The sequence below is a fragment of the Aulonocara stuartgranti genome (assembly GCF_965226115.1).
Source record: "Aulonocara stuartgranti genome assembly, chromosome: 15".
Lineage (NCBI taxonomy): Eukaryota > Metazoa > Chordata > Actinopteri > Cichliformes > Cichlidae > Aulonocara > Aulonocara stuartgranti.
The window spans coordinates 14473159-14498974 of record NC_138951.1 but is presented as its reverse complement, the minus strand read 5'-3'; the positions used below and the strand labels follow the sequence as shown (position 1 = coordinate 14498974).

The 25816-nt window shown below is 41.3% G+C and overlaps 2 protein-coding genes and 1 long non-coding RNA gene across 3 annotated transcripts in view; 1 reads left to right on the top strand and 2 right to left on the bottom strand.

The window, feature by feature from the left end:
• The window catches only part of rsph3 (radial spoke head 3), a 66496-nt gene that overhangs the window by 13987 nt on the left and 26693 nt on the right, over positions 1-25816 (bottom strand). The gene's annotated exons all lie outside the window — the stretch shown is intronic.
• On the bottom strand, positions 212-22240 carry tagapb (T cell activation RhoGTPase activating protein b). The gene is made up of 14 exons (XM_082506955.1): positions 21592-22240; positions 17112-17197; positions 10182-10352; positions 7402-7566; positions 5276-5317; positions 4856-4940; positions 4702-4755; positions 4252-4321; positions 3858-3997; positions 3389-3550; positions 2931-3040; positions 2427-2613; positions 2105-2186; positions 212-1986 (listed from the first exon to the last, which is right to left on the bottom strand). The coding sequence occupies exons 1-14, from the start codon at positions 21664-21666 to the stop codon at positions 857-859; spliced, it is 2559 nt and encodes an 852-aa protein (XP_082363081.1). The 5' UTR covers positions 21667-22240; the 3' UTR covers positions 212-856.
• LOC309690098 lies at positions 10644-21582 on the top strand. Its single transcript, XR_014271604.1, has 3 exons — positions 10644-13118; positions 14059-14110; positions 19819-21582. It is a non-coding gene; the product is annotated as an uncharacterized lncRNA (long non-coding RNA).

Here is a 25816-nt window from a genome sequence, read left to right as displayed (position 1 = left end):
TAGCATGTGTGCCAGAACACGCTGTTCTCTCAATGAAGCTTGTTAGCGCGTTATGCAACATGTCTAGAAAAGAGAACTCTGGCCAAAGTAGTCACTCTCCTCCTTTCTGTCATTAATTTAGACACTAATGATTGCACTGCAGGGTGATTTAGCAGCAAACAAATGTACAGGCATTTGTGAAGGTCACAGATACACAGACTGGAACTTGTTTAGTTTGTAACTGTTTTTATTGCATTCTTATATTCTTTTTACTTTGTTACTTAAAACTGTTCAACCAGACGTTTTATGGCGCCAAAACACTCATTGATAAAGATTACATACATTGCTAGCTTACTTTATGTACAATTCAGCATACAAATACAAAAAAAGATTATCAGAAAAGTGCTTTAATGTAGTGGAAGAAGAAGAAATATGCAAAGTGAATTAGATTCACAAAAAGCAAACAAACAAACACACAAAAATCATAGTGAACATATATTATACTATACGGTAAATATCACCATAACAAACAACACTTGAGACGAAACACAGAAATTCGTAGCATATTTTCTCCACAGCAAACTGTGTTCATAGCTTCATTGTGATAGACTAAATATCTATCATCGTAACTACACCGAAGTTAATACTTGTACTCTTAACAGTACTACTGAGAATGTGCAGCCATAAAGGCGTCACATAGCTGACATTTATCCAAAGTGAAAAAGTGAACGATAAAAACACTGGACTTTGTGCACCAAGCTTGGGTTGCTGCTGGCTTTCAGCTTTGCTCCCAGTAACTCATGCCTGTGAATTATTTCTGTCTACAATATTTGCAGATTGTGACAAAATCCAATCTGCAGAGCAGATATTAAGTCAATCAAACGTAAGACTCCTTTGCATAGGAAAGTTCCTCAAACACAGGCTGGCTGCATCTCCGTGACACGACATCGTGTTGACGCGTCGACACGGACTCCGACATGGCTCTCTGGCGGAAAGGCTGCCGTAGATTGACAATGTCTGATTCCTGGGGAATGCATTCCTGAATTTGGATGCACTGAGGATTAGAGTCATAATTTACAGAGGATGGACGAGACCTGCTCCTCATCTCCTTTACAGTCAATGAGCGATACTGTGGGGGGGGACCCACATTCTGCACCGCCTGTTCGTATGATGGAGGGCTGCAGGGCTGCCTGCTGTCAACATGCTTGAAAACTTCAATCGCAGACAGAGGGCGTGGTCTATCCACAGGCTCGGCCGGTGGATCAGCTTCGCTCTGTAAGTCCTCCTGGAGGGTTTCGCAGGGGAAGGCGTTTTCCTTCTGTGAGTCTCTTTTCTGGCTGTTTCTGCTAAAGGCTCCTAAGCTCCTGGTCCTCATTAAGACTTTAGTGGCAACTCTCATGGACTGAGAGCGCTTCCTTTCTTGTGGTTTGGAAATCTCCTGCTGTCCCTTAACAGCCACTGAAGGCTGGCTGCTGGCGTTTGCCTTCCTCGAGCATCCTGGTGACACCATTGGGGAACTGGTGAAAACAGAGCTCTCTGAATGGTTAGAGGTAGTGCTTTCGAGGGAAGAGCAAGAACAGTCTTTGCCCATGAAGGGCTGCAGATCTCCATTGGAGTTGTTCAATTTTAAGAAAGGCATAGTTGGCCTGGCTACGCTACGGCCTCTGAGCAAGAAGGAGTCATCGGAGATCTGCTTTTTCAGAGGCTGCTCGGCAAAATCTGCCTTTTTTGTGGAGCAGTCCTCGTGGCTCCTGGCGTGGCTGCACAGGCCCTTGAGATCGTCCGAGAGGAGGATGATGGGCTCGGAGCACCGGCGGTTGAATTCTGGCTTTGTGTTGAAGACAGCATCGGACCAAGAAGAGGTTGTCGTGCTGGGGCTGGGCGATGAGGATGAAGAAGTAGAGCCATATTCTGTAGACGTGGACATGATATTCTCTCCCACCTCTGCATCTCCATCTGGGTCTGTGCTATCATACGCAGAGTCCTGATGCTGGGAGGAGACAGAGTCTGTCGAGCAAGGAAAGGAAGACATGATTAGAATCCATTTAATCTCATTTACCTCTGTAAAAAAGGCCCATAAAGGTCTCTCAGCATTATTGGGGGCTTTATTTGCTAATTAATTTACCTTCATCTGTGTCCAGTAAGACTCTGGTATTCTCTCCAAGAATGTCACAGTTCTCAATCAGGAACTGAGTAAGATCTGTCACCTGCAGAGAATCACACAAAGACAAGCAAGCATTAGTAAAATGAATAACAACAACAAAGTCAAGGGATTCTGTAGACAAATTCAGTGCTTCACTTGGTCCAAATACTCGGCTTGTTATTAGCACCTAAGTATGTGCTAGTGCACTCCCACTTATGAAACCGCTTGAGGTTTTTTGCACTGTGAGCCGCGAGGCTTCAAAGCGCTCAAAGTGAGAAAGTAAATTCATATCACATCTTTTTACCTTCTGCATCTTCTCCTTCTGCTCCTCCAGCGAGGTGTCATCCAGCTGCAGCAGCGTGGGGCCGATGCACACCGCCAGATTGTAGGCATCCATCTTGTTGATGTCTGCGCTCTCCAGGATGTGATGGAAGACGCAGATCAGATGCTGCAGGAGGAGTCTGTTCAGCCCGGGGAGATCATCTACCACCCTAGCTCGCGGGTAGCAAAAAAAAAGGAGAAGCAGGAAGGAAAAAAAAACAAAAAACGGTTAGCTTGCCGCTCTTTTTTTTAGAGTCTCTTCCTTTTTTAAAACAGTAGACAGACTTAAAAAAGAGAAGTGGGCTATGTTCCGGCCAGATTGTATAGCGAACATATGGAATGATTAAAAACTTCCCTCAAAACCACAAAACCAGTCATGAAAAAAAAGAACATAACTGTTTTTTTTAAAGATATAAATTCTTTTTTTGTGTTTTTTGTTTTTTAGACAGGCAGTGCCGAGGCTCATTAGCAGACATCGACTGCTTACTTTGTGATTTCCAGAGTTCTCTGCTGGGTGTCTTCAATGTCCAGAGCTGCCATCCACTTGTCATAATAGTCAGATCTTAGCAGGCTGCCAGGAAGCTCCTTCAGAAAACTCTATAAATAGGAGAAAGGCATTGATTAGGCACATGTATATTAGAGGCTGTGCACTAGCATATTAAATATAATCAAGACCACCTATTTGACAGCTTCCTTGTCAAGCGGTCTAACATATTTAAGGAAGTACTGCTGCTTTCTTAGAAACTATAGCAGAGGGTAAAGCAGTAGTAGTGTGGCCGTTGTGGTAGCAGTGGTTAAAATAACCTACAGCCGTAATGCTTCTTTATCAGTGATGTAGAAAGTACTTTAGCGCTAATATTAATCGTGGATTTGCACATACGTGGTAACGCTAATAGTATGCGCAGAACATGTGAAGTGCGAGCGCCTCTCAGTATGCAAACGTACTTTGAGTAGTCCGACGAGCAGAACGACGGGCAGCTCGCCCATGTCCACACTGCCGCCGCTGTTCAGCTGCTCTCTGATGTCTTTCATGCTCTTGATGTTGCACAGCTTTCGAAACACTCCCTCTGTGGAGGGGCCTTTCTTCCTCAGCAGCACCAGCAGCTCCTGATGAAGCAGGACGGGAGAGAAGGAAGATGAGATTATCATATATGAATAAAAAAAAAAAAAAAACCACACCCACAAACACAGCAGCTCTGCATGTGTGTGTGTGTGTGTTTTTGTCTTGGCTTATTAATGTGCACCGTTTGTGCGTGCACGCATGCTATCATATTGTATTCAATCTTCAAAGCATTAAGAAATCATTTTAAAACACAGGCTGCTAACATCTTGAAACCAATGCACAGAAAGTTCTCAAAGTGAGCTAAGCTACTGATATGACATCAACTCTGACATTTATCAAAGGGCAACTTACTGTGACTGGTTTGGGAAGTGAGCAATCGTCTGGGCATATCTTGTGGAGGGGCTCTCCAAACAGCTGAATCTTGTTTTCTATTTCTGGTCGCTTTTTGCGGCCCTTTGACAGCCTCCTCCTCACCACGTTCCACTTGGTGTCTGTTAGGAGCAGAAATGTTTTATCCATTTAACATTTTATACTCATAAGACACGGCAACAAAGGCAGACGTGCAAAGAGTCAAAGCCCCGAGTGCCAAAAACAAGCTTTCTGTACTCGTTCTCTCTTATCAGCGGCTAGATTTCCTCTCGTCTGTGGTTGTTCTCTTTGGTCTCTTCTCTGCACATGGCACATTTAGCGAGGCACTCCCTCCCACCAGAAAAAAAAAACACCGTAAAGAGATTTTCAAACTCACCAGTGGGCTGTCTCTGCCTCTCCTCTTGATTATTCAACTGCTTCGACACAGCGCAGATCTTTGCGTTGCCCTGGTGACAAAATAAAGAAAAAGTGGCATGGTGAGCAACGTGGAAGAGGAACATGAGCATGCAACAGTAGCCAAGGGAGGGGTTGTGGCTTTTTTTGTGTCAAATTGCACGCCTTCTAACACGTGAATGAACAAATGTTAAATTAGTCTTTTAGATGTTCAAAAGACAGATTTCTAATTATTTTCAGAATTCTAATATAATTATTGCATTAATTGTGCAACTTATCAGTATGTTTGCACTTTCTGCATTTAACATACTATGTTTATTATGTAACAACTGTCCACTGAGCGTTAGCGCAGAGGCACAGCTGTTTTTTACCAGCAGGTGTCTATTTTGAACATTTTCTACCATAAGAAGCCAGAAAAACTGGGATTACTTACATCGAGTGGAAACTCAATCAATTCTTCCATGCCACCTCCTGTTAGAGTTTTGGTCTGTGGGAGAAAGAAATGAGTAGTTTTTCTTTAATAACGGCTCTTAAAAATGTTTATGTTTTTTAAAAAGAAATGTGGCGGAGCAGATAGCGAGACTTACTGTGATGTTGCCACTCAACACCTTCATCAGGACGTCTGGAGGAAAAGAAGAAGAACCGGTCCTCGTTTTTGCTTCTTTAATTTTTCTGCAATGACGATGAAACACTTAGAGGAGTGGCACTCACTGACTGTTTATCAAGTCTGAATTTTGAGTTTATAAAGCAGTAAAACAAAAAATAAAATGATGAAGTTATTGTGGTTCAATGGAGCCTCAAGAGATTATTAAAGAAATACAGTTTTACATTGTTACAAATGCTGCCTCGATGTTTGCATAACTTAAGAAGCCGATATGAATATGTGCAGAACAATTACAATAAGTGGCAGAAGTGATCGAAAAATTTCACAATGCTTTTTATGAATGACGATAAATGGGAGAGCGCCTGCGAGAGTTTGCTGATATAAACAATGATCTTGTTCTTACCTGTGAAGAGTATCTAACCAGCGTTCTTTCACCTCAGGCGAGCTGTGGGCAAAATAACGGCATGGTATGAGTTACTAATCCACACAGAGCGACTGAAACAAGCCGGCAGATTACAGTGGGAGGAATGACACGAAGTGCGGCCCTCGCGGTCTTTTAACAGCTCTGTCGGAAAGTGTAACTCAGTCATGGGAACAGGAAGCAACGTCACGGCGGGCCCCGACCAGAGACATCTTCCACTTCCTCATATGCTTGCTGTGGCTTCGTGTCCATCAGTGGAAACACGCCGACGAAACAGACGAGCCTACGTATATACACCTGTGCGCTTTCACCTTTCATGACCTGATTTAATGCCAGGCGCTTTAATTATAAACTGTCTGCGCACAGGCGACGGGAAAGTGTCAACAAACGAGGCCGCGGCCTCTCACGGGATCCACGGTCGACTCGGTGTGAGTGAGCAGGAGTGAAAGTTTCACACACTGAATCATCACTAGAGTCCGAGCATCCAATCAGAGAAACAAATCGTCTCATTTTCAAACAAAACAACTCAAAACCTACTAGTGCATTCATCACTTTCTTGGAATACAGCACCAGCTGTGAAACGGCTCTTGGTTTGATTCTAATAAGTTTGCGAGAAACGTGGGAGTGACTGCCCCAAATGAAGCATTTCTAGACTTTAGTGCCGTTTGGTGCTCTTCATCATAAATTCACTGAAGAGAGAAAAATCTCCTTTGACTCCTTTAACAAAGAAAATGTCTAGACATAAAGCATCTGATGTGTTTTATCTTTATTGTAAAGGCCAGCATTTCCAGATAAAGATCATCTGATGTTAATTCCCTCCCAGCTCCACACTTCCTATTTTATAACCTTTTTGTCTTGTGATGCTACTCTGCGGACTTTCTACTTGCCACTTCCCTATTTCATGAAGGCCACAGATCATCTGACCTTTTACTACATATGCACGAGTGTGCATTTCATAAACTGAATGACCGGCAAAAAAAGCAGTCTGCCGAATAAGAAACAGAAAGCTTATAGTTGCAACAGTGTTTTTATATTGCAATACACTCGTATTTTCTCCTCCGTCAGTGCTTTAACAGATTGTTTGCCTTGATGTCTCTCTGTAATCTTTTCTTGAAGAGCTCATGTGGCCTTTTGGAAATTTTATTCTGGCCCATTTATTACTTTTGGTTTTCATCAAATTTCACTCCATCTACTCACAGCTGTGGTTTACGACATATGCAAATACTGAATTAAGCAAAAAACAGGATAAGCTCCACTGCGCCTGAAAGCTTGCACAGCATGGCAGCACAAAGGTTAAGCTCTGAGAGGTGTGTGTATCTGTTTGCCAAGAGGCAATTTATTTTCAAATAAACTTGCCACACTACCACTGAGCCCTGACTTTAGACCGTAAATATATTTTGTTTTATTAAATTCTCCATATTGCCAACAGCTGTCCTCTTTAAGCTTGTGAAAAAGGCTGTTGTGCTGACTAATAGTAACCAGAAGCCTATACAGTCAATTAAATTAAGTCTGGTCTCTAATCTGATTCTCAGTTCCCACTGTGGCCTTTCGTCAACTCAACTTTGACACCTCTTTATTGAGATTATCCATCTATTTACTTCTGCTTATCCAATTCAGGATCACGGGGCTCTGTAGCCTTCCCCAGCTGCCACATGGCGAGAGCCAGGTACAGCCTGCAGGGCTAACACAGAAACACAGACAACAATACTCATTCACACCTCCAACTCATTAATCTAACCCCACTAACTGCATGTCTTTGGGCTGTAGGAAGATGTCAGAGTACCCAGAGACAGACATGGTGAAAACATGCAAAGCCCACACAAACAGACCAGATGGAGGATTTGAACCCAGGACCTCCTCGTGGTGTGTCATTGTGCTGCCTTATTTAGATTACATATTTCAATATTAAAGGTTTACCATAAAGAAGGAAGAGCAACAATCAAATGAAGATCCACATGTGAGCTGTGATGTTTAGACACGTGTACCCAGGTATTTGAGTGTACAGTGAATCAGTGACTCAACACTAAATATGCTTGGCCATTTCCATGTGAGTCATTCACTGTGTGTATGAGTTTGTGTGTGCGGGGAGGGGTAGGGGAGCTTCTCACCGGAAACACACCAGACAAAACGTGAGATCCCAGGCCAGGATGAGGGTCAGCCTGAGGTCAATGTCACCAATCAGTCCATCCTCTTCCTCCGGTTCATCCTCGAAACTGTAATGCCAGACGTCCTCAAGACTGACTCTATGCTTCAGTCGGTAGCTGGCAGGCGACCTGTCGAAACGGGAATAAAAATAAAACCAACACTCCTCTAAATAATTTTCATTAATTTGTTTCTAAACGTGTTGTTTTCTCAAGATTACAAAGCAGGTTTCAGTTCCATAATTTTTGGATGACTGATTGATTTTCTTCCCTCCTGTGAAACCATTGAAAAAATATCTTTTATATGAAATAGCGCATTTCCTCTCTGTGAAAACATTGGCACTGAACACAGAAATAAAAACACGGAGAGAAAAAAAAAGGCCGTAATTTCTCCCGTGACAGCTTGTTTTGAAAGTTGGTCCTTCATGCGAATAATCATTGGTTATTTCTGCGAAATAATCAATGATCTACTCTTGCACCTGAATTGCGGACTGATTGCTGCACTTGGTCAAGCAACAATGGTCACATGCTAAGTGTCAAAAAAAGGGTCAAGATTTCGATTATCCCCCAGTTTATTAAAATAGATACAAGTTTATGACAAATAAGAATCTAAAAAAGAAAAGGTGACTCATAAGAGATTAGAGAGGAATTATTATTTGAAAAAAATAAAAAAAAGAAGGAGCTGGGAGGTGTTTCGGTACTAAAACAGAAGGAGAGACGCGATGCACTGATAGAAGTAAACATGGGTGCTGTTTATGTGCACAGCTGTTGTTGTTTCGATTTGGCAGAATTTGGCAGATTTCAGCCAGTACTGTTTGCCCAAAGTCAGTTTCTGTCAACAGTATCTTACTATAAATACACAAAGTGTGTCGTCATAATTTCATCACAATAACACATATTGAAAATTGCCAGCATTTATAGGCAAACTATAGGCATGTAAAGTTATGAAATCCTCTAGAGTACAGACACCTACTTAAATGAGAGATCCATGATGTTAATAAGTTTTCTATGTGGGACTGTGACGTGTTCTTAATTTGGAGTCTGGCGCTTGAGTTTACATTTCTGTTTAAACACAGCCCATCTGTGCACACTCTGCATTAGACTGGTATAGATCTAACAAACAAAAACAACAGAGATTGTTTAAAGGTGTTGTTACATAAGTTATTGTTCTGAGACTGTCCTCCCCATGAAAAGGTTGTTTTTGTGTAAGCTGTTACGATGACCTGATAGCAATGAACATTTGGCCCAAATGTGGTATGCAGTTCTCTTGCGACCCATATGTGGCCTCCACTGATTCTGAGTGAATCTGGATGCACTCTCTCAGCCGCAGGCACACCTTATACAGGTCAGTTATCGGGCGGTTTTTCACATTAGGGCAACATCTGGGCCTCTCAAGTCTTGCTCATGCTACAGCTGAATCAGAAGTTCCCCAAACGTGCCTGGTATCTGGGTTCACATCTTAAAAGATAAACAAAAGCTGTGTGAACTGGGTAGAGTTACCACCACTGGAATCTAACACAACACAGCTGTGTAACGTGTTTTTAACTGTTTGAAAGGTTGCATTTGACATCAAAATACGATCTCCTCCTGACTATTAAGTGACCAGGTTTTGTGCTGCACCTTAGCCATAGTGGTTCTGAATATGAACCTAACAAGACCACGAGTGAGAAAGTGAAAGTAAACAGCAAAGCGGAGCTAAACTTTGGCCCGAACTCGAAGCGCGGATCAAAAATCAGGTGTGCTCGTGACACCTCCACCTCACCATCCACCTACACGCTGCTGAAACGCTGAGATGGGCTGTTTCACATTGTAGGAGAAATGAGAAAAAGTGGCCTCCGACACCTGCTGTGTGCCTGTTTCTTCACAGCAAACTAAAAAACACACACGCAAACACATAATGAATAATAGTAGCACACAATCATCTCTAGATGTAATGATCTCATAGATTTATAGGCTCAAAAAAGGCTGCTATGCTGTATGACAGTGGTGTGCCAGCTGTGTGTCTACAGGAACAGTAGGCAGGTTGTGGTACAGAGATGAGTGTGATGTCCTCCCACTCATTAGGTATAAAACTTCCACCGTGTTTGACAAACAGATCTGATCTGACTAAGCCATGTAAACAGTGATTGCCTGAAGGTGTATTTAAATGCTGTTTACATTTAAAAAAGAAAGGAAACAGAGGTTTACTTATATGGAAAAACAATAACTAGGATGTTTAATGGTGAAGAAAAGGTGCGAGTAAGTGTTCAGAACATCTCAGGGTTTTCAAATTTGAAGAATTTTAAGAGTGATTTGAGCCACACAAGCACTTGTGAGAGTATTGAACCAGCAGCTCTGTTGTTCGCTTCAAAGCTGAAGCGAAGGTTAAAATAACTGTTGAGTTTCCCCTAATGTGACTCCACTCTAAGGGAACCACCCAACTCTCTTCTTCTACTAATTTAAAATAAGAGAAACGACTCATAAACAATGTCTGTTGCTGGGAGATTCCCCATCTCTCCGAGTAGAGTCCAAAAATACACATTTTGTTTTCACTTCCTCTTTCGCTCTCCCATTCCTACTGTACAAACACATGATGATTTTCAACAGAAAGTTGCTAAAACAACACAGTGGCAGTTTCCTTAGTTGTGATTTATTTTAAAATCTCCAGTTTTATAAGCAGAAACTATCTGGGTTTCATACACACACTCCTGAAAATATCTGATCATCACAAGCTAAAATGCTGGGGTTTTAGATTAATAATATCTTACTTGAGTTTGGCGAAGACAATCACGTCGCTGAAGAGGAACAGGTGTCTCTCCCTGGTTTTTGAGCCCTCGGTGACCTGAACGCACTCGTCCAGCAGCAGCTCTCCGTTCTCGCTGGCGAGGCCGAGGACAAATGGACTCTGCTCCACAGACACCCAGCAGGGAGCCTCCTCCCTGAGCCAGAGGATACACACCAAAAAAAAGGAGTGGGTGACGGGGAGAACCCACAGCCAAACGAGTCTAAATATGGTGATTTCCACATGGAAATGAGACTGATTTTGCATCTGAGAAAGATCAGGTTCATTTAACAGCTGGAGCCTGATGTATGAACAATAATATGACTTTTTCATAGAAGAATAGGCGTATACATGTAAGTCAATCCTGATAAGGTGAAGCACAGGTGAAAAATAAAGTTAGATGTAGTTCAGGATAAATATCAAAAACTCATATATACACTTACCGGCCACTTCATTAGGTACACCGTTCAACTTTCTAATCAGCCAATCCCAGCACCTGACATGGTCAAGATGACCCTGCTGAAGTTGAAGCCAACGACGGGGAAGAAAGATGATTTAAGTGACTTTGAATGTGGCTCTTGTGGTTTTGGTAACTGATGGGCTGGTCTGAGTATTTCAGAAACGGTTAATCTACTGGGATTTCCCCCCACATAACCATCTCATCAGGGTTTACAGAGAATGGCCCATCAAGTTAAAAGCAGTTTTCTGGAAGAAAAAATCCTTTGTTTCAAATCCTTTTTTGTTTCAAAAAATCTTTGAATCCTTTGCCAGACAGAGGTCAGAGAAGAATAGCCAGAGTGCTTCGAGCTAATAGGAAGGCAACCATAACCCAAATAAATACTCAGTGCAACCAAGATATGCAGAAGAGCGCCTTGACGCAGAGGGGCTACAGCTGCATAAGACCACACTGGGTGCCACTCCAGTCAACTAAGAACAGGAAACTGAGGCTAAATATAAGAAAACTTTGTTTGATGACACCTGATCTCTGTTGAGACATTTAAATGGACGGATCAGAATTTGGCATAAACAACATGAAATTATGTATCAACAGTTCAGGTTGCTGGCGGAAGTATAATGGTGCATTTAGCCACCACAGTGACCAGATCTTAGGACAATAGAACATTTTTGGGATGTGGTTGAAAAGGAAATTCACATCTGGATGTGCAGCTGACAACTCTGCAGTAACTATGTGATGCTGTGTCAATGGAAAATTGTATTTAGTAGTCAGTATAATCTTTTAGTGATATAAGTTTGCATATGGTAGAATACTGCATGTAGTTATTTGTATTAGGAAATATTCAACCAGATATACTTAGATATACTTAAATATTTTCCCTAACATGCTGTCAAGTCAATATGGACCCAAATCACAGAGGAGTGTTTCCAGCACCTCGCTGAATCTGCACTACGAAGGGTTAAAGCAGTTCTCAAAGCAAAATTAAGCCCAACATGGTACTATAAAGGTGTACATAATAAAGTGGCCATTGACTGTATAAGTATATGTATATATTCTTTTTAACTCTTCCAGGCTTCTTGATGAATTTATTTAAAAAAAAAAAAAAGGAACCATGCACAAAGGAATATGCACAACATCGTAAATGTGGCTAAAAAAAAAGATGAGTTTCTACTAAAACAGAATCAGACTTAAATTTTATGCATCTGTCTCCAGATGTTTCTGCTAAAAATGAATATTAATCACTTCAGGAGAACAAATTTCCGTAGAAATGTATAATTCATATGTAACACGCTGCATAAGTTTTTCACCAGAAACGTATGAAAGCCGATGGTTAAGATGTGAATTGGTATGCATGAAACTGCCTTGTCATAAGAGGACATACCAGAAAATGAAGAATGAGTTAGTGAATCCATAACTACCGCTATGTATGTTTAATTTTACTCTTAGGCTACTTGCGATAATAAGTAATTTGAATTCTAAGGAAATACAGCGTAAGTGCAGAAAAAATGGATGATTAGAGCCTGCTGAGCCACCCACCCCTCGTTTTTGAAACTTTTCTGTAGGCACACTGTCTTGTAAATAACACCACAGGGTCACATTACTAATACTTAGTGGACTACGGCATGTTTTTCAAGTGGCATACTTAGAAGCTGATGCTTTAAGAGAGACCTGGCATCATGGCAACAAAAGTCACATACCACATAGGCATATAACATAATAATATCCTAATAATATCCTAAAAACTTAAATTTGTCACTGCTATTGTGTTTTCTGGTTATTTTCCAATATGGGTAACACAATAAACCACTATTTGTCTGATCAATTTCTTCCAAAGCGCTGTTCCTCCTCCAAATATCACAGAGAGCAGAAATGATGATCTAATTCAGAGAATAAATGTCAGATGTGTGCATAACGGCATCGCCAACCCTGCTTGATTGATCTTGGATCAATAAGGTCATCTTATTCTTTACAGACAAGTGGTCTGATATCAACTTACTAACTAAAGTTTGGTTATTTGTTCAGAAATGACATTTACCAACACAACTTAAAACCTGACTCACATATTCTTATCTATGCATAGACGCTGGTTTTCTCTTACTCTTCATAAATACCATCTACCTGGATGGAGGAGTTTGTCACATTTACTTCACTGGACTAACTACTGGTGTTAATTAATGGTAAATGGTAAATGGCCTGTATTTGTATAGCGCATTACTAGTCCCTAAGGACCTCAAAGTGCTTTACACATCCAGTCATCCACCCATTCACACACACATTCACACACTGGTGATGGTAAGCTACATTGTAGCCACAGCCACCCTGGGGCGCACTGAATTAATGTACAAATAACACAAATATTTGCGGTCAGATAACAAAAAATGAATGTAAAAAGCCAGCATGCTCATGTTGTTGCCTCCCTGTTGTGTCTAGAGTGAGCCTGTGAAGATGACAAGAGAGTAAGAGCAAGTAAGAGTTGTTTGTTCTAAATGCATATGAAACCACATTTAGTGGTTGATCGTCCCACTTGGTCCGGGGGAAGAAATTCAAATTGTTATAGTAGAGGTACTTCCCCTGACTGCTGGAGATGACACATTAACTACGGGCATATAAACTGTGGGAGAAGCTTTGTGTTTGTACTTACAACAGGATAAACCATAGAAGTGCAATAGTAAAAGTGTGTTAACACGAGCATGCCACTGCTTTGTTTGTTTTGTTTTTGTTAAATTTCAAAGATAAGTTTTACAGACTGGGACCACTTTTTTTTCTTAGTAAATATTGATGTAAAATCAGAAGATAAATGCACTTTACCTACTCTTGCTTTGCTAATTAGCCAGGCTACACAGGCAAAAGATAGCTTTGCTTTGTAGCTAGCTGCGCTTGGTTAAAATGAACCTAAATTTGTGTTTTGTGGACTAAAATTGAAGGCACGAGGCTAGATTAGATATTTGTCTACTTGGCACACAGGTCCATAAATGTATTTTGTTGTTTCTAAACATCAAAACTTTGAACAAAGCTAAGCCAGCTGCTCCGCTAAAGCTAACACAGACCTAGCCTGCTAACCAAGCTAGGCGGGCAACACTGTTTTTTTACTGTTCTACTGCTTTTTTTTTTTAACATATTCTTTATGTACTAATATTTCCATTCATTACAAAGAAGTCCAAATTTAGCAGCACTGAAGTAAACCATTCACAGTGACCCTGTGGTAGATGGTCTAAATCAGGTATAAGAGGTGTAATCATGCCTGTTCAACTGTGCCTTACTAGAAATATCTAATCAAGCCAGTCATATGGTAGCAACTCAGTGCATCTAGGCATGCAGTCATGATCAAGACAACCTGCTGAAGTTCAAAACTGAGCATCAGAATGGGGAGAAAAGACCAAAATGTTGTTGTTTTTTTATGTCACAGGTCACAGGGGTCAGACTGCTTCCAGCTGATAAGAATGCAACAGAATGCAACGGTAACAACTCATAGGTTCTTGAAGAAGATGGGCTACAGCAGTAGAAGATCACACCCACACCAGGTGTTACTGATATTATCTAAGCTAGAAAACTGAGGCTACAATTCACACAGACTCACGAAAACAGGACAACAGAACAGAAATACTCAGCCTAGTCTGATGAGTCTTGGTCTCTCCTGTAACATTTATATCGTAAGGTGAGAATTTGGCATGAACAACAATAAAGCATGGATCCACCTACCTTGGATCAACACCTCAGGCTTCTGCTGCTGGTGTAATGTTGCGGGGGATATTTTCTTGGCACATTTTGGACAACTGAGCAACTGAGTGATGTTTAAACACCACAACCTACCTGATTATTGTTACTGACTGTGTCTGTGCCTTTATGACCACAGTATACCAATATTCTGATAGCTGCTTCACTAGATTACACATTGTGTTACTGAGCATAAGAAGGGCGTCCAACCCACTACGAGCAAAGTGTACCTAATAAAGTGGCCTGTGAGTGTATATAGTGTCAGAAAGACGTGAAAACTGGTCGAAAATGGGAATCTGATACAGTGAATTGAAGGTACTTTTTCTTAGTTAAGCAATAAACTAGAGTATTATTTTGAAATAGTCACGTGGGGGAGGGGTTGGGTTTTTTTGCTTTCATCGCACAGCATTTCTTATTAGCTAACTCAGGAGCCTGGTGTTTAAATATGTTCAGCTTTAAACATCTTTATATTTAATAAGTATAAAACTATTGATTCAGTGTCGTTAGAACTATGATTCACAGCTTTATTTAACACTGTATTTTCACCCCACTACATCATTAACACATATATATGTAGAATCCAATAATAACATAGTGCTTAACTCTGTGAAATAATATAGCTGCATATGTCTGGTTCTGCCTCTTCATGCTGAGGTATACTCTACGTCAGTGGCAGTCCCACCATAGTGAAACTGACACCCACGAAGTCCAGCCCCCTCATGGAAATGCCTGATGTGTGTGTGTGTGTTTGCGTTTGCGCGCTGATTAGTTGAATGTGTGAGAGTGGGATGTGTCTGACATTTCTCTTTCTGCTTTGAAGGGATCGCCCACTGCGTGCTTTGGTGGTCTTCACATGACAACGTCTGACGAGTGTGATCGTTATAAGGTTAAATTTTATAGCCGAATCAAAGCCCACGTGTCTGAAATGCCCAAAGACAAAAAAAAACTGTCAAACTGAGGGTTTGTTGAGAGGAGTAAAAAAAAAAAAAAAAGCTTTGCATTGACAACATATTTTAATTATTCAGTTTTCTATGTTTGAGTCTCATCTAAGGCCACGTTTCCATCTATTTAACAACGTTTTCAGAAAACATTTCAGGTTATTTGTCGGCCTAAGCTTACAATGATAAGATAAGCTACGTTATTATTCCAAAGAAATGTCCGCAGGTTGCTAAAACCCCTCAGGATATGAGCTCAGCGTGTTTAAAATAGCAGCTGTAGCCGTGAATTAATTTCTGTTTTAAAAGATTATTTTAAAACTGAGAGATTATTTGGCTTCTTGTACACTCAGCGAGCAGTTATCGCACAGCTTCTAAAATCAGTCATCCAGTGTTATTACTGAAAGAAACTGCTTTACGGGAAACATAGAAAGGACCTTTTGTGGTTCATGAAATTAAACTCAGGGACAGGAGTTAAGATGTTGCTGTAGTAATATCTGGAAGCACGCTGTTTAGTTTCATATTGAACTGATTGCTTGTGCTGTCAAAACAAGGAGGTGCTGGTAATGACCTCCTGTTGATTTATTCAAAAAGGTCAACTTGTTATGGGTGAGAATAACCGGTTCATTAGGTTTCCTTGACAGATCGATATCGTCCACGCTGCTCGCCCCTCACAGCCCGGTCATGGCCGAGGTGAGGAGCCACAGCACATGTGCACGTTGTTGTTTCAAAACCCTGCTGTGTAATTCCCCGTGGGGACATCTGTGTTTGTGGCCTGAACAGAGTAGGCAGCGTGGCCTGCAGGGTGACAAAGCGTGACACGTGGCGGGATGGAGGGGAAGTTAGTTTTTTGCTTGTCTGTATAATAGTGTGAGGCTATTCTCTAATGAAGAGTGTGCTGCCATCTATAGGGTGGAGGCGACAGTGAGGCTACTTCTTCCTGTGATTGCTGTTTTGATTTTTGAATTTTGGACTTGACTAAACATTGGAGCCTGACTCTCTAATTAGATCAAACTGAATCAGACAGCCAAGTGAAAAAGAAAGCTTCACGAGACTCTGTATGTTTCTGTATGACTTTACCAGTTACTTGTTGCTTCAGGTCATTGAGGTTTGCGGGGATTTGTTTTATCTTTTGTTGTAGATTTGCTACTGTGTTTGGGAACATTCTTCTGCTGAATGACCCAATCGCACCCAAGATTTAGCTTTCTGTCACCTAAATCTCACATGTGACTCTAGAATACTTTGGTAGACAGAGGAGTTAATGGCTGACTCAATGATTCATAGCTACTCGGGTCCTGTGGCTGCAAGACAAGCCCAAATCCTCACACTTCCACCACCGTGCTTGATAGCTGGTATGAGGTGTTTGCGTAGACAATACAATACAATTCTCCAAACATGGTGCTCTGCACTCCAGGTTGATTTCTGGGAAGGTTGTAGTGAATGCTCCAGCACACTTGCCATTAATCAGTTAATCAAATGCATTTGATTGCACCTTTACTGGTACTTATCCTCTTAATCGCTATGGAAACAGTACTTTTTTCAATGTTTTGACATTTTTAAGCTAAGTGTTCCATTTCCATCATAAAAACAAATACATAACTGTGCATCAGATAATTAGCCTTACTTGGCGCACACTTCCTTCCCTACGAGTTATGCTGAGCTGTGCAGAGACTGTCGCAGCAGAAAACTGTAAGGCACTGTTGTGCGTACAGCACTATGATCAGAGTGTGTTAAAAATGACTCCAGGCCGTACAAGAAAATAACGGTTGCACATGTGTAAATGCATCTAATAAGAGAGTCTTTTGCACACCTGATAGGGGACCATGGCATCCCCAAAGCCTTCCCAAAGACCAGGGATGGAGCTGAGCGCCGTCTCTGAGCCAAGTGCCTGAGGTGCTGTAAGAAAGCAGAAGTGATAGATAAACAAAACCTTTTGTGTCTGCCGGGAAAATAAAAATCATTAACTCATATCTGTCAACATTTTGCTGACAAGACACAAGAGACACAGAAGCATTTCAGTCAGGGAAGAAAACCGCAACAGAAGGTTTGCTGATTTGCGAAATTTAATAACGGATACACTTTATATTGGGCCGCAATCAGAGATGGCAGAGATGGCGGAGCTGTGACCGCAGTCAAGCGTATATTTAGACTGAGGAAATAACTTATTCTCTAGTGACCTTCCACCTGCAGACAAACGAGTACAGGAACAGCTTCAAGAAAGGCAGCTTAATCGCTTAAAATAGCTGCTCAGTCAGAGGTTCCATTAAAGTAAATACATTTACCAAGAAAAGAAATGAAAGCAAACAACACAAAGTACTTTCATTTACCAATTTCCACCCTTCAGAGGGTGAATTTTACATTTCACTGCTTAAAGTATTGAGTACTGAACTTAATCCTGCATAATGCTCTGGATTCCAATCAGAAGGTCGTCCCTCTCTGCTCTAACAAGTGAATACATGTGGACAAATAAATGTTTGTAGGGGACAGATAAAGGCTTCTTCTGAAGACTGAAGGATTCAAGTGCCTTAGCACAGAATATACAATGTTCAAATATAAGGAATTGTACGAGATAGCCAAATGTAGGAATGAGTTCCTGTGTGGTTCAGTTGTCATCTATATTGAAGGCCAAACATCTGTGTGCAATAATAAGATTTTTTTTTTTCTCGTGACAAAGGACAACCGAGAGAGGATTTGAAATTCAAGACTACGCTTCCATGAAATTAGTCAGCACCGTGTGCACTGAATACGTCTCACGTGTTTGCATGAAGGAGGGGCCAATGAGAATCTGTGTGGAAAGCGAAGGTAAACTGAAGCCATAACTACACATACGAGCTCTGAAATCTGGGTCAAACACTTCCTCCATCACATATCAGCTTCAGTCTCGGTAGTTTAGGACGCTGATTGCCTGATTGTATTTTCTCACTGCAGTTGGTGTCGAGGTTTTTTGCATCGGGCCGTGTAACGATCTGCAAATAAAAACAAATCTCACGTGAACGCTGAAAACGCTGAAAGAGTTGCTTCAGGTGATAAAATTGTCGACACAAGTCATTGGACACAAATATGAAACACTGATTTGAGCATTAAAAAGGTTTGTTTTATTGCTCTCAAGGCATCGGCGTAACTTTGTGCTGAACATTGGGGGGGTCAAGATCTCTGTCTAAATAAATAAATACATCTGGGTAAATATAACCCCCCTAACCCCCCTGGAAATTACGCCTCTGTCTCAAGGTTTGATTTTATTTTTTAGATTTAAGGCACATTTATTTACAAAGTTCAGATACAAAAAAATATTTATTTTCCTGGGTTATCAAAAACACTTTTGATCATTTTAAATCTATTAATATGACTAGAAAAGTTAGACAACATAACAGCTAGACACTCACTTGCCATTTTATTAGGTACATCTTGGTATTACAGGGTTGGACCTCCCTGTTTGCCTTTAATTCTTCGTGGCACAGGTGCAAGGTGCTAGAAACATTCATGGTGTGTAATGATGGTGGAAGCAGCCATCAGAAGGTAATTACACTGTACTCATAAAAGGATGAACAAGGTCAGCGGCACGCTCAGACAGGCTGCGGTGGTTAAATAATGTCCAGTTAGCATTAAGGAGTTTAAAGTGTACCAAGAAACTGAAACGTTGACTCAAGCCAGGAGGGATCCGTGCTTTCATGTTGTTCGCAGCAAGTTACATTACAAAATGCAAGAAATCAGGGAAGAAATCAGGGCTCATCATACCAGATGGCATTTTTCTGATCTGCTCTTGTCCAGTTTAGTGAGCTCGTGTGAACTTCTGCTGTTGTAGCGCATCTGCCTCACAATTTGATGTGCTGTGTGTTCCGAGATGCTCTTCTGCATACCTTGTGAGTTGGTTTGAGTCACTGTTGCCTTCCTATCAGATCAAAGCACTCTGCCCATTCTCCTCTGACCTCTGACATCAACCAGAGATTTTCACCTAGTGAACTGTCGCTCACCCGAGAGTTTCTCTTTTTCAGATCATTCTCAGTAAACCCTAGAGATGGTTATGTGGGAAAATCGAAGCTGATCAGCTGTTTCTGAAATATTCAGAGCAGTCCATCTGGATCTGTGTTTGAGGATTTCTCTTTTATTTGCTTGTTTATTCACACATGTATATCTTCCTTAACTTACTTTTCTTTTACTTAGTTGCACTGATGGATGAATAGTCTATTTCTACTATTTCTACCTTTTTCTTGTAAACAGCTTTTCTTTGGGGAGTTTTGAATGCATTTGAAGAGTTTAGAGGAACTTCTGAAGTTGCCTAATAATTGTTGGGTAACACTCCGACGCACTTGGACATTTGTTCATTTGCGTGAAGGAAAACAAACAGTCTCTCTCCATCCTTGTTATGGCTCCTGTGGATGATGATGTTGCGCTCTAATTGCCAGACAAACTGAGAAATTGGATGAAGCAGAGTTGGAGATGAAGGAGAACAACAACACAAAACAAACAAGAGCTGGAACTCTTAACAAAGTGTCTCTCTCTGGCCTCTGTCCCTGCAGCTCGGAGTCCGCCGACTGATGACGGACGCGACGGAGGACACAGAGGCTCATTGTTACCTGAATCCTGGAACCACAAATGCACGCCACTAAGGGACCAAAAGTGTCACCATTAACAAGCTGTAGGTCCCATCTAATGGAGATTTGCTTTGTTTTTAGAGTCTCTGCTGTTGTCTAATAAACACTTTTTTTTATTCTTTTTGGAAAAGCTGATAATATTTCTCTCTCACAGTCAACAAATAGACCAACAGCACCCACCCTCTGAAGTATCTCACGCTCGGCTGTTTTCTTAAACACACTTGTTGGGAAAATCTTCCGTTACCGAACGTTTGATATTTACAGAGGAGGGTCCATGTGGGGCTAATTTCTCTTGATCACAACAATAAGAATAAGAATATCAATGCACTCAATATTCATTCTATTAAGAATTAATAAAGCTTCTTGTTACCAGGGAAACGATAAATTAATGCTTTTTATTACTATGGCTGTAACTTGGCTAGGTTTGGGTATAAAACCAAATAGTTTTGAGTGCCTAAGCCTATCCAGGAGAGATCATAGGTGTCGGTTCCGGAAATATTATTATCACAGTTCAAAGAAACAAGCGTGCATTGCTTAGTAGAGACAGGAAACAAAGCAGTTGCCACAAAAAAATGCGATTTCCTCTGTAAACAGCATTTTGTGTGGTGATGCCTTGTGTATACTCTTGCCACGGCGAGAGTTGAAGTGTAGGTTGGGTTATGGTTAGCCATTTCACAGTAAAGCGGATTCATCTGCTCGGGTTCAGGATAAAGTGAGGGCAAAAATACTCATCAATGGGGGCAACTGCAGTGAGCAGAGAGCCAGCCTGTTGTGATTTGGCGCTGTATAAACAAAACTGAATTCACTTGAATTGTATAAATCAAAACCTCCAAATCCAATGATGTCCTCTATGTTATGGAATTGATTAAAAGGCACTTTTAAAGTGCTTCTGTGTGTTGCCCCGATCTACATAGCACACATGCTGACCTCATATAAGCCAGTTTGCAGGTTTAGACCCTGTGATTGGCCGTTTCAACGTCAAGCCTTAAAAGGGGGTTAACATATTTTTGCTGTGAGGATCTCTCATCTTTGGAAAGACCTGCCTAAATTCACCTTTTGGCCAAATTAGAGACCTCACTGATGCAAATTTGCAGGTTTAGACACTAAGATTGGCCCCTTCTGACTGCTTGTTACCAAACTTTCTTTCATGAAGGTCCATCATCTGTTGACGGACCTGGCTAAGCTGAGCGAGCTGTTAATCGCTTTTTAAACAGAAGAGTTTGAAGTTTAAGCTTTTCATTAGAGATCAAATGTAATTGTTCCCGTATTATAAAGCTATTTGGTTTATCTAATTTTGACTTAGATGAAGATCCGGCCAAATCAGTGAATAATCAGTTAACAAACTGCGGTAAACCTGAAAGGCTCGTAGATGTTTTCTTGCAGCTTTTCGTGCTTCTGTTGCATCTGCACTCCGTGGAAGCTCTGAGAGGCTACATCGCTACACCTCTCACTTGCCACACGCCTTTGAACCTCATCTGGAACGACCAATTTTACCTGAACCCTCCCACTCACCCACTTTCTGTCATGTAATCACATTTCAGCAGTCAGTCAGTGTTGTGATGTTGTATTTCCTCTCTGCGTCTTTGATCATAAACCCCTCACAGACGCATAGGAACTGATCAAAATAACTCTTCTTTTTGATATCACAAAATTGTCACGATTATCACCTTTGCGAGTAAATAATGGGCGCATACTTACGGGATGCAGTGAAGCTGCACCATCATCATAGCTTCCTCTCCTCATTGCTCCAATTCCATAATCTGAACCGTCCATCCTGGTGTCTCAGATCCCAGAGGAAGCCCTCGACCCCTCTGTTGTCCTGTGCTGTAGTCTGTGTTGTCAGTTTACAGTTTCCACTTGGCAAAGCAGAGGAGAAGCAGTTTGCGTCCCGGTTTGAGGGCTCTGCTGTGAATGTGGTGGGGGAGCGCATCCACAACAGCTTCTTCTCTAACTGGTGCTAATGAGGGTTTGAACAATGGAGGCCAGGCTGGCACACAGAAGAAGAGCGAGGGGGAGGGGGGGTGTTTGTGGCTGACCTGGGCCTGCAGTGCCACTCTAACCCCCCCTCGCCCCCTTAAAACCTTTTTCCAAGCCACCACTTCCTCCGTCTGATCATCCCAGACTGTCCCGTTACGCTTCAGCGAGGCAGCTTCCTCCCATAATGAGATCGGCCTGCATCCTCTCATGGCCTGCTCGTCCTCATTTCCAGACTAACGAGGGTGAGATACCGTGACAACAGGTTCCTCAGAAAAACAAGGCCTCACAGATCGGTCCCACGTCCCTGTTAAACATATAGAGATGTACTTCTGAATGTTTATAATGAAAATCAAAGCCAATTTTTAGCCAAGTATGTATTTAAGTCTAAAATAATTCCATTCCCAGAGTGAGCGGGCAAACCTAAAGAGTGGTGCAATAAAAAGTAGCCAATCAGAGTCAAGCGGTAGACACACCTCCTGTTCTGCTTCTCACGCAAACCACAAGTTAAAAAATAGATAAATTATCGTGTGATGATGTCACAGTGCAGGAGTAAAAGTTTGTTTTCTGTTCAAAAACGGATGCTTTATTTGAGTTAAAGAACATTTGCCAGTGTGGTTACAGTATGTGTGTCGCAAAGCTTTGAAACAGGAAACAAACAGCAAGTTCCTGTGGAAAGAGCTATTGTTTTATAGCTTCACATATCCATCCTGACCTCCTCCATTACTCTATATCATAAACTGTATGTGAAAGATGGAAGTAGCCGTATTCCTGACTCTCACTTTTCAGGGGGACTTGTGCTTTATAGTATTGTGGCTGTCCCTATCTTGATCTTTTTGAAACAGAACTGATTTTGCCTCGGTTTTGGAGCCAACCATGGAACCCATGCAGCAGGCAAAGCTTTCTTTCCGGCATGGAGATATAGTTGGACTCATCAGCGGTGAAGAGTATTACTTGGATTAATCTCTGATGCATCCATCGGAGTATGACTGCTAGATAGAAAGCACATCAGCATTTTAAAAAAAAGTGCTTGGGCGAATAAGGCATGTTGTATGAAGTACTGAAGAGTCCTCCAGAGTAGAAAGGCTCTATACAAGAATAAGTTCATTTAAAATCTTTTATTTACACATGGGATCCTGGTTGCTGTCTGGAGGTGTCCCAGTGAAGCAGTTACCCTTCTCCCACTAAAGACATGAGGGATTAAGCAGTGCGGATTACTTAAGAGGTTATACTATCAAGTCCTATAAGCTCAATGAGTCTGTGTGGATAAGAGGAAATCCAAAATAATTTCAAACTTGTGCATCATATTAAGCCCAACATCGCCATGACATTCATGCCCATGATGAGTGTATGTAAACCTCTGACTACAACTCTTTATTTCAACACAATAAATACTCACAAAGCTAATCACCATTTCTCACTGTGCCACTTTTCAAGGCCATAATCAGACAAAGAAATTAGAACAGTTTTGTTCTACTACAAAACATTAAATAAATAAAGACTATATTCTTGCCTTTAATGGTTTCTATAGACGAACGATGAAAAAAAACAACTTTTCCCAGAAAACTTTTGTTTTGCTAGACAAAGAACATGAAGGTTTTGTGATTCAGAAAAATGTTTTTCTTGCTCTCCTTTCACAGCTGTGGCTGTTAACCTGTGGTTTTTGTGGTTGATTGTCGGGCCAATCCCTTTAACTTGAAATCATGCTTGCCAGTGTACTGTGGAGGAGAAAATGTTTTTTCAGCACATAATAAATGTCATTTCTCTGGCAGAGAGAACCACTCACTGTAAAAAGTCCCCCAGCTCAGGTGCTATTTTGATAGAGCTGATGGTATCTCACAGCAGACAGACTAAACATCAGGACATCACGAATGCCTGAAAGTGTCTCGAGATAGATATCATTGAAGATATCATTTCTAATCTGGCCACGTAACCTCACACACTTACTTCCTGCTTTATATTTGAAAAAAAAAGATAGACAAACACAAACTAGTCCATAATAGTGAAGTGGAAGAAAAATGATGCTTGGTGTTCAAAAAGTTTTACGAATAACAGGGCTCTCATCCTCTAGCCCTAATTACTGGCGATGTAACACTAACTGAATTCTGTTGGGCTGTTTCTACCACCTTCGCACATCTACAGACTGCAGACTCTGACTTTTTTGCACAATAGCTCCAGTGCAGTCAAATTAGATGCAGGGTGTCTGTGAACAGCAGTTTTCAAGTCTTGCCACAGGTGCTCAACAGGATTTAAGTCGGGCTGTATGTTTAAGGTCAAACCTCCTCCCCATTCTCAAGTCTTTTGCAGCCTTTAATAGGTTTTCTTCCAGGTTTGCCCCGTGTTTACATCCATCCATCTTTCCATCAGCTCTGAGCAGCTTCCCTTTCCCTGCAGGAGAAAAGTGTGCCCACAGCATGATGCTGCCACCACCATGTTTTACAGCTGGGATTGTGTTTTCAAATCAATGTACAGTTTTGCATAAAGGCCCAAAGATTCAATTTTGGTCTCATCTGACCAGGGCACCTTTGCTGTGTCCCCTTCATGGCTTGTGGCAGACTTCTTATGGCTTTCTTTCAACAATGGCCTCTGTCTTGACGCTCTTCTATAACAGCCAGATTTGGGGAGTCCAGATTTTCCCACCTGTCAATCTCTGCAGCTCCTCTAGAGTTAACGTGGGCCTCTTGGCTGCTTCTCTGATTAAAGCTCTTTGATTGGCCTGCCAGTTTACTGTAGGTGGCCTGCCATATCTTAGTGTTAAAAGCTTGAGATATGGTTTTGCACTTTTTTCCTACGTACTGTATGCTAACAGCCCCGTTCACCCAGTTTATTTTTTCATTTTGCCCTCACTCAGCACTGAAATCTCAAACCTTCCTACTATGGGTCACAGACAGAAATCTCTTTATTACACCTGTCCTGCAAGAAAACACAAGCTCCAGAAACTCCAGAATTAATTTATCAGCAGGGAAACATTCACACAAACAAACAAACAGGACCTTTGCCTTTCTGTAAAGATTTTGAGCTGGCCACGATCCTGGAGGACTCTGTTTAGTCCTGTTTGGAAAAGTTTCCATGCAGTTATCAAAAGCTCAGCATGTGGCCAATTCAGAGGAGGCCTCTGTTTTCATGACTGGTTTGATCTTTCCTGTCTGCTGGCAGTGATGGGCTTGTTCTAAGAATGTACTAATTTAGTCCATTTAAAAAGTTTTACAGTTTATTGTTTTTTTTTAAATGGTATAAATTGTGAATACATGTGTAAGAGTATCACATTCGAATCAAATTAAAAGTAATACATGATTGATGATGTGTTTAAATATACTAGTGTGCAAAAATGATTAAACACAGAAACAGAATGTACCAAAAAGAAACAAAAACAGTAGATTGGAGCAAAGACGGGACTATATATGAGCACACTGAGGTGAAATTAAACCAAAACAACACACAGAAAAATAACCATCCATCCATTTTCTTAAATGCTTCAATTGAGGGTCACAGGTGGGCTGGATTCGTACACCCTGGACAGGTCGTCAGTCGTCAGAGATGATAACATTCATACTTAAGGCCACTTTAGAATCACCAATTAACCTAACAAGTCTGCATTTGAAGTACCTGGAGAGAGCCGAGCAGTGGATTCGAACCCACGACCTTGTTGGTGTGAGTCAACAGTGCTAACCACTGCAACAAAGAGCAAATGATTAACACGGAGGTGCGACGACATTTAAACGAAGGCAGAGAGAGAAACATGAAAGCCAACAAATATAAGCAAGTGCATTGCAAAAAGCTATGATAGCTAAGCATTCAAAGCATTTTCTGGTGAGTGTTTGGCGTCATTGTAATATTCCAGATGAAGACCAGCGAGATGCAATTAAGCTCTCCTGCTGATTTGGATGATGAGGGAAACACTGAGCTGCTTTGTGGCTCATCAATGCGGCCTATTGTCAAGAGAGGTTAC